General features: G+C 39.0%; 1 protein-coding gene across 1 annotated transcript in view; it reads right to left on the bottom strand.

Annotated features, from left to right (window-relative positions):
- SAV1 (salvador family WW domain containing protein 1) overlaps window positions 1–8,146 on the bottom strand; it is a 19,431-nt gene extending 11,285 nt beyond the window's left edge. Inside the window, exon 1 of the mRNA XM_009322930.1 lies at window positions 7,705–8,146. Within this exon, the coding sequence (XP_009321205.1) occupies window positions 7,705–8,146 (442 nt within the window). The remainder of the gene's footprint in view (window positions 1–7,704) is intronic.
- Between the last annotated feature and the right edge of the window lie 1,819 nt (window positions 8,147–9,965).

Raw genomic sequence — 9,965 nt, 5'->3', positions numbered from 1 at the left:
AAATGACGTTATCAAGAATTTTGCAGGTCTCTTTCCGTTCCTTGGAAGCCTACTACCTACTGGACGTGCTGGCCCAAATGCAACTCTCTTTTTTTAAATCCTTTTAAGTAGTTACCTTCAGTTACCCACAGTTCTACAGTTAAACAGTCTCTGGCTTTAAAGAAATTCCAGTTATCTTTTCATCCCACAATCAAATGCATCTCTTCAATCACAGTATTCATCAGAGTTTGTGTGTTACTATTTCCCAGAGCCAGAAGAAGGGGTATGGGAGCCACTTTTTCCACTTTCTTAGAAGTTAGAAAGTGACTCCATCACAAGCACCACGTTTACTGAGGAATACGCCCCTTTCCTTCTGTTTTTCAGAAATAACATTTTTGTGTGGTTCTTTTTTGAGAGAGTGGAAGGGAAAGGCAGAGTCTATCTCATCTAAAGCATACTATTAAAAAGATGTTTCATGTGCGGTCATTAGCTCAGACAACAGTAATACTGAAGTAGCAGCAAAATTGTTGTATTTCTCAGGCAATTTCATACTCTTCTTTGCCAACAAAGGCAAAAGTCCTTTTCAACCATACATACACAATATAGCATGCTAGCCAAGGGATGTCATCTATTTTAAGCATTAGTTTACCTATAAAATGACATAGACTGAAAACTGGACGGGCTCTCATTCTAATACAAGATAGCAGTCATCAACAATGAAGTAATGGGAAGGCTCCAAAGCAACTGAATAAATAAAAAATAAATTAAAAAAATCTCACAAACTTCCCCGAGTACTGTTCTTTAAAACATTTGTGCTCATCTACAAATCTTCTTCTAGCCTTATCACGTTCTGAACTATTTGGCCTTAAAGTATTTCCTCTTGTTATAGTACTTACCTATTTGTTAGCTTTATAAAGGGAAGTTGACGGCTGTGTCCACGTGATAGCTCCCATCTCTCATTAGGGTTAAGCAACCTAGACCTTTACTTCCAGTGAGAAGAAATATCCTAGAGGCTTCCTGACCTTTAGCAGTACTGGGGCAGGGAAACTATTTCAGACCCTAGCTACAGTTATGTCACTGGTTTTGTTTTCATTCCAATGACAAAACACAAACATGTAAGCTTCTTGAAAATACTGCACTTTGGATAAACAAATTCAGTATTTTCTCCAATTAACCGGACCCCTGTGTTGTAATTTCATGTACGTATAAACAGCGACTATTAAACCACCGCTACCAGAAGAGCTGAACGCACAAACTTGACTGGGGGAAAAGAACTTTCACAAAGGCATAAACAGAAAAATATTTTCTGTTTACTGTTAAAACAGGACATGTCTGTATTTTTGTTACAATTCTTCCTACTTAAATTCTAGCAGCAAATACATATATATTTATTCCTTGGGGTAAAGGTTAATTCTTTCTAACATTTGGAAGTTGCACAAGCCATCCTCTGCACCAGGAGTTCTCTTGACGCAATGCCTACGTCTCTTCATGCAAAAGCCAGAGAAGACTGGGAGATGGACTCAGGTAGAAAGGAAAACCAAAATCTGATTACATAGAGAAATCGCATGGAAAGCAGGCTAAAAAGCAACGCTGCACCCAATGGAAAGGCAACGCTGGCAGTTCTGTGTTTGCACAATCATTTAATTCTAGCTACATGGTTTCTCCTGATGCCAGCTTGGTTTTTTTTAATTTCCAAGAGGTAAAGAACAAAAATAATACCAGACCACAAATACATTATACATTCCTTCTGGCATTTTGATTTCATATATGAAGCAGCAGAGCCATACCATTAAGGTAAACTTACATAGCTGAAGCAGTCACCAGTTTTGAACAGTATTCAAGCCTCTACAACCAGCAAGCTCTAATTATGAAATCAAAGGCCAGATTTATAAACAGACGGTTGCAAACACTTCAGGTTGTAGACTATCATGTCTAGTCTTAACGTGCATTTTCCCCCTTAAAATCACAGATCATATCAGAATATTCTGTGTGCTGGAAGTTTTAAGGTGTCAGGTAACATTCAGAGCGTCTTACAACCATCAACCCCCTATGGCATTCGAACTGGCAATTAGCACAATTTAGACATTTGTTTATATAACTGGAGTTACTAGAGATCAAGAGGACTCGTGTATTGGTTTTCCTTATAAAACTCAGCAGATGCTTCCTTCAAGGGAGAGCGGATACACACGTAAGAGAAATAGCTCCTGCTACGATTTTGAACAGTAAGAGAAGATGAAAATTGACTTTCATATATATACACCTGTAAGTATCAATAATAAGAGTGAGCAAGAGTTCAAAAAGTAAATTCATATGTGATCTTTTCCAAAGTATAAACCAAAGAAGAAAGTTACAAGGCAGCCTAAAACCATCTCCTGTGAACACTACCTTTTCTGTGTCATATTGCCCAAGTATGATACTCTTCTGTGTTTAAATTTCAGGTAAGGTCTTAGCCCTACAGCGTTTGCATGGCAGCCCAAAGCTTCACATCTGATTTTACCGCACACACCAAGGACATTCCCTGAGTCATGGGCTGGTACCAGACTCACATAGCGCGAGGCAAAATAGCTACAGAAAAACCCCCAAACTTACAACTTGAACCATTTTTATCAGAACATCTAGCGTAAAACCTGTGATTTCCTCTTGATGCAGGATATGATCTCTACCATAGGATAAGCAAAACCAGACCAGTCGAACCACTTCACTGTAACTACTCTGGATTTTCTTGCTCACGTACTGTTTTATCTATGACAAGACAGAATTCTCATTCTTCCTGCTTTCCCAAGGAATAGAGTTGTTTAAATTATCTGCTTTTTCCAAACGTTAAATGTCTCCTTTCCTCTGCTTAAGTATGAGCACTGTTCGTTATAAACTCCCCTCAGTGGCACTATCAAATCTCAAGAATGGTCAACAATGAATTTAAATTTATGCAATTGTAAATCCTTTTCAGGTTGCCTCTTTGGAACTCCTCTAGCCTCATTTGTTAATTCTGTTTCCTAATGGTATATGTTTGGGGTATTTTTTGGTTTGGCTGTTGCTTTTAAGGAACATCAGTATTGAACGCTATTTGTGGCTTTGCTTTTCCCTTCTCTTGTACAATATAGTATCTTCAGTTTAAGGTCTCGAATTAACTGCCAGCCAGGCCAAGAGGCGTTATATGCTGTTCCAAAGCAAAAGAAAATCCTGTTCAATGCAGTTTGCTCGCTTAGGAGTATCACTGTCTATGTTCTCAACACTTCGAAAAAAGAAAGTGCAAAGGAACAGCAACCACTTATTACTAGTATTAACAAGATTTAAAATACTCAGTTTTAAGTAAGGCCAGGCCCTATATTCAGTCTTATTCTCAACATCTTCAACAACAGGGTGTCCTAATACCAGAACCCAAACTTTAACTTTGAGCACCACATTGCAGTGCATTATATCAGCGCAAAGAGTCCCTTCATTTAATATTCTTCTCTTAAAAACGTATCTTAAGCTAATGTCACAAATGTGAAAAACATGTAGTATCTTCTTCAATCAAGGAAGTTCTGTCTGGTTTGTTCCATTAGGATGGAACAAAGAAAACCAGAAGTGATATGCATTAATGCTTTCACAGCCCAATGAAGGGGTTTTATTGTAAAGGCACTCTGCCTGGAAAGAAGTCCAGGTTCTTAGGCAGAAAGGTTTCCAGGTCAGCAGAGGGCACTTCTTCAGCCTGCCTGGTAGAAAGCATAGGAGAAAAATCCTCTCACCAGAACAGCCCAGCATAAAGGGAAAAGAGCAAAAACACTGAAGAGAAAGTCTCACTTTGTGTATTAGATACAGTGCTGAACGTAGGCAGAGAAGTTTCAGAGCCTACGAACTCCTCACAACCAGCTTCAACCAAATTTCAAAGTGTTGAAGAACAAATCCAGCCAAACAAAAGGCCTTCATTTTTGTCTTTAATTAGGTCAATTGTCTTGAGAGACTTTTTTCAGGATGCCAAAATCCTCTCCCTTCCCTTCATCAAACCAGGATGAAGAACAGGAAGAGAAGATGAACGAACTGTTTAATTTTAAGGAAGCAAGTAATAATAAAATAGCAAAAAGAAGTTCCAATAACTATCCTGCTTAGATAGGTCTGCGGGTTCTAGGCCTTCCTAACCCATTCCAAAGCATCTGAAGGTACTTCCTGAGCACAAGTTCCTCGTTTGTCAGAGGGAACGGGGCGTTCCAAGTAAGCATAAATTCACAAATAGGAAAAGACAGGAAGTACTTTGAAAGCTTCAAAAAGTATGCTGCAAAGAAATTACTGCAAAATCAGCACAAAAGAAGAAAAGGGCAGGAATTGCCATTTGTTTAAAAACGAGTGACGTGTACACACCTAAAAAGAAAAGCTCTGCTACTTTAGCTCTAAATAGGTTTCATTTAATAATTTGTATTTCTTTATTTTGCTCTTATATTAAACACAAATACCAGTTTGCAATTTTTAAGGGGTACAATTTAACACCAGATGAACCTACTTTCACTAAAGCACACTGGCTTCTCTGTTCACAGGATTAATCGTTTTTCTCCTCTGACATCACAGTCAACTGTTCACAATCCACCATCAGAAAGTCCCTTTACACTGTGATTTTAATCTCAGCAATTTTCACATACACAGAAGAATTTTTTAGCTTACCGCTCAAACAGGTACAAATAACTCTGAGGTCTTGGTTACAAGTTAGTTCCAATCTATACTGTAGATATAACTTCAACCACAGACCTCCCCAAACCTTTAACCTAGAAGAGAGGAAAGAGATGTCGAGGAAAGACAGGTAAAGTCTCTTAGAATTAAGTTTGAAATGGACACGAAAAAAAAAATTCAAGAAATGCCACAGAGGTAGCTAAACATACAGAACTAGGAAATATCTCAACTGAAGACATTTTTCAGGAAAACCAGCAGCACTAGATTGCTAATTAAAAACAAATCTAATGAAAATAAGAAAAGGAGGACATGGTAGAATTGAATCATACTGAGACAGAAAACATGACTTCAGGGAGAAATGCCTATGAAAGTACGTATCAATGCTGTCAACATCAACTGTTGAAAAATCATGGGACTGTCTTAAATACTTTGCTGAGTACTTTGAGTATGAAGATCTCAATAAAAACATGTTTTCAACTTATCTCCAAATTATAAAGAGGATAATCTTTATTTTGAGTGAAAGCTGAAATTCACATGCACCTCTTCACTTCCAGACCACTGCTTCTCAAAAGTCATCTCAGTTGTAACCAACACTGAATGAAACATCACCCAGCAACAGCAAGTATACCTTGTGTTCATCAGGCAACGTTTCTGTAGCAGTCAGTCCAAACCGTAACAGAACCAACTGAGGGGACCTTCTGAGGGAGGGTGGGAGAGGAGGAAAAGAGTAGAAGGCAGCATTTACTGATTCTAGCTAATAAACAGACTTATACGTCGAAACTGTAGGTATTAGGCAATTTGGCACCAATTATCTCGATGAAGAATTTTGACTAGGTGAAACATTTAGAAACAACGATGGAGATGTGTAAGGAAAAAGTAATTTAGACAAAGACAATGAAAGTAAAAGGCCTGCCTCAGTATTCTGGAAATGTGGGAAAAAAAGGAACTAGAAATTACAGAAAGATCAGTGTAGCTCAAGGAAAACACTGAAGGTTTGAAGACAACGGATGGCTCAAATAAAAAGAAGCTTAATGGTGAGATGAAAGAAGTTAGAAAATCCAAGGTTTTCTTATTTTTGGCCACATAATTCTTTTACTGATAAAAAGTAACAGCAGTTCTTGAAAAGATGTACAGAAGTTAAGGACACAGGTCAATATTCTTACTGCAGTGAAACCGAAAGAGGAATTTAAGAGTTCATATTCCAGGTGGAGAGGAAAGAAAAAAAAACATAAACAGAGGAAAAGGGAAGCACTTTGGCAGACAAAAGGGCTCACCTTTTTTTGTCTCTCCCTACAAATACCAAAGACTGAACACTCGCCCGTTACAAAACATGTGTAGAATTTGTTCAGACTATTAAACGTAAAAATATGAGTGAATGATGAAGACCAACCAAATATCAGCAGCTGCTTTATGATTTCCAGTGGCTAAGGGACCATGTAGACTAACGGGGGAAAAAGTCTTTTTAGAAAGAAATCCATGTTGCTACAAATATGGCTGTAAGGCCCTACTTCCAGCTCGTTTTAAAAATTTGCTAGATTGAACTCTGCTTTCCAAGTAATAGCTAGAGCTCCATTTCCACTTAACATTGTTTCAAGTCTACACAGCAGCAGTACCATTTTTTGCAGTCTTCCTCAGCATGCACAGTTACTGTAGTAATTCTGAATGTGAAGTTGATGGATTGGTTCATGAAATCCTCCCCTCCTGCCTCTCCTCCCTACAACATCCCAGCACACGCTGACAGGTGCTTGTTATCTGGACCAGGTAAATGTTTCATGACTGCCGGCTGAACAACAACCGACAGATGGAAGGCTTCCATGCAAAATCTAGGTAGATCAGATGTATTAGCATTCAGCAAAATAAACAAAGATAAAGTAGCAAGTCTTAAACCTTAGTATTTCAGAATTTACTGGCTGGCAGCAGTAACACTAGCTGTCACACTACTCTTCTGTCACTTTTCATTGAAGTGTTTTTGTAGTAAAAAAACCCACAAAGCATTGTCAGGTTATAATTTCATACACAACATCAGCAGCCTTAAATGCTGACGTTCTTCCTAGCAGCTGTATTTTTCCAGATAGAAGATCTATTTTACTAGAGACTATTTACTATTTTGTTTACAGATTACAAGTAATGACGAACTAACAACGTATTTCATATTGAAGGTACATTACTTACAGGTTTGAAATGTTTGTTTCAAACTCCTCTTTGAACATAGTTTCCATAGTATATACAGCCAAATCTACTACTTTTAAGGTCACCTTTCTATGGGCAATATTGTAATCCCAGACTTTTTATTCCACCAATAGATTCGCAACAGCACACTGCACCAAAGAATTATTCTTCAGTGTCATCACAGATATAATCAAATATTTCAAAAAGTAGTATTTAATGGATTCTTCTTTCTTACGCTGTTCTTCCGTTAGAAAACAAAGACAAGTTCCAGCGAATTTGAGGGGGAAACAGGCATGTTTACAAAGGATATTACAAGCTAAAAGAAAAAAAAATAATCAAGGACTAGGAAGTCAATTTCAGCACTGACTATAGGTCAGTGTGCTAATTACACAAAGCAGTCATTCCTCCCTTTGACTATTTATAATAAATTATTTTAATTATTGAGGTCAAATTAATACAAAATTAAATAATAACACAACGATAGTTAAAATATAATAAAACAAAACTGCAATGCTATAATTTAGAGCTGTTGGTTATTCTCGACATCACAAAAATAGTAGATGTCCCCTAATGAGTAAAATTCCTTGCTAGTTAGCAACTGAATCAACTTTGTCAGGAGGAGTTGCATATGCTTGGCATTAAAAAAAAAACTTGCTCAACCTTACCCCATTTATTTAATAAATAAATCGTGGTTTAAGTATATTTTTTCCTTTCTGGATATATGCAATCAAACTCTCAACTCTAAGAAATGTGAACACGCAGTGTACTCAGATCACAGAAATGTCATTAAAAAGAAGCTCTGTCCCACACAGCGTAACTCTTAAACACACGCTCCTGATCATCCAGATATTATCTCTGCACCCAAGGTCTTATCAAAAACACATTTTAAAAAAACAGCAATTAATCAATATTTACCTGAAGTGTGCCTCCCATGATTCTGTGACATCCTCTGGAAAAGATCGTTGTTGTGTTCGTAATACCTGTAGTCCTCATGTACGCGATCATTTAACTGACGTCTCCTCTGGGCATCATAAAAATGATCGTAATAATAACAACGGGCACCAGCATCTCCGTTTTCCAAAACAGAATTAGCTTCTGTTAAAAAGGACTGGGAGGAAGAGCCATATTCTCTAGGGACATCAGCTAAACTTCTTGCAAGATAGGAAGGCGCAGACAGTCTGTTGCTTTCACGTCTCATTATTTCATGAGGTGGCCTCTGCACCGGAGTTCGAAGGAAACTCTGGTTTCTGGAAACAATTCCATCTCCACCAGAAGCATATGCAGAAGAAGTTGAGTCAGGAGGACAGATATCAGTTCGTCTTGGAATGGTTGGACCGTGACGGATAAATGAAGGCATCAGATCTTATATACAGCATGAAAGAGAAAAAAGAACTTTGGCTGTACTTACACATAAAGTATTTCGCTAGCCACAACGCTCATTTACACCACGGAACTGAGGAAATTTAAATGCTAGAACCCCTTTAAGGCACCTCTAGCGCATATGCAAGTATAATGGTAATGCTGCTGTTTGTACTGGTGCAACAGGAACCATCACACCCTCCACCAGCAACAAACCATTGCCAACACAGTGCAGTTTTGCCAGTATAACTGCGTCCACAATAAACAAATAAAACCCCAAACCCCATCAAAACACACACACACACACAAAAAAAAAACCCAAAACCACCCCACGCTGTACTGTGGCTACATCAGCCAGGCTTCATACCTCTCTACTAGAAGGGTCAAGAAAATCCAAGTATCCTGGCTACCACTCTACCACTTCATCGGGACCACTGCCTTTATGAACTCAGAATAACTGAAGACGTTAATGCCTACATGCTCACAGGAATCCATGACAGAATCAGAAACAGAATTCATACTTTCTCCAGTAATGACAAAGTTCAGCCAGCCAAATGCTGTTATTCTGCACACGTTAAGTTCTCAAATTATCATGAAGATATTTCACTTTCTCCTTTACCTAAAGAGATTTTGCACATGAACAGTGACACCTATTAATAAAATTTCACTGCCTCCCTCCAGTAAGCGATACATCACTCCTCTCCTTACTATTACTTTCAACATGATAAAAGTTAAGTAGTTTCCCTCCAGGTGAGCTAATAGCAACTATGACTTTCATTTAGGAGGAGGTTATGCCTATCATTAATGACTTTTTATTAATGAACTCTTATAACTTAGGGTAAAAATTCAGTGCATCCCAGAAGGTGTCCTCAGTAAGTTTATAGTTATTACAAAGCAGTCATGTAATAGCTAGTCATTACATCATGGCAAACAGCATGTGTAAAAGGTGTTAACCCCTCAGACACGCCTACAGCTTAATATGAAAAAAACTTTCTGGGTTTCAGGGTTTGTTTTTTTTTTTTTAAAGACTAAGTCAATGAAATCAGACTACTAAATGATTTTGCCTGTTGACTGGGGAACCAGCTGTTCATGCAGCAAATACTTCCAGAAAAGCTGAGTGCCTGCTCCTGCCAGCAAACCAGTTGTTGCTAGTTGTGATCTCCAAGCTAATCCTGCAATTATAGCATAATACATTTCAGTCTCGGGTTGTTTTCAAAGATTAACAAAAAGAAAGCGAAGTGCACTTTCAATGCGTATTTGCCAGTCTTCTGTAAAGTCCTCGCAAAAACAGGACTGTGGCATTAGCGTCAGGTTAACCACACGAAGACCAGTGCGGCCAAGGTACATAGCGGTGACCTCATCAAGTTGATTCATGGTTTAGAACTGGAGCACTTGCTTCCGCGGGGATTTTATGCAACCGTCTCGTACAGTTATCTCATTTTCCAAGCACACACCTTCTGGCAGCGCACACAGCCTAGATCGGGAAAGCCACCACTGGCTTCTGGACAGAGAGAGATGATCTGCTCCGTTCACCTGACAGGTACCTGTTTGGAGACCATCTTAACCCCCTACCTGTTGAACACTGAGCAACGGCGGCTGAGAAAATAAAAAGAACCCAACCAAGTTTGTTTATCGCGAGCACCTGGTGGTACGCTACGTGCAGGGCTCCCTTTTAAATTCAGCCTCCCTTTCAGGTCTAACCTCCCTCCCTCCCTCGGCTCCCAGGTCTCACAACGGGAATGTCGTCGTCTCCCCCCCCGCGGGGAACCCCCCAAAGCCGCGCAGGGCCTCCCAAGGCCCGCCGGACCGCCGTCGCA

This window comes from Pygoscelis adeliae, unplaced genomic scaffold (genome assembly GCF_000699105.1).
Source record: "Pygoscelis adeliae isolate BGI_AS28 unplaced genomic scaffold, ASM69910v1 Scaffold314, whole genome shotgun sequence".
NCBI lineage: Eukaryota > Metazoa > Chordata > Aves > Sphenisciformes > Spheniscidae > Pygoscelis > Pygoscelis adeliae.
Note: the sequence above shows the minus strand (reverse complement) of the source record. Positions and strands in the feature narration are given on the sequence as shown.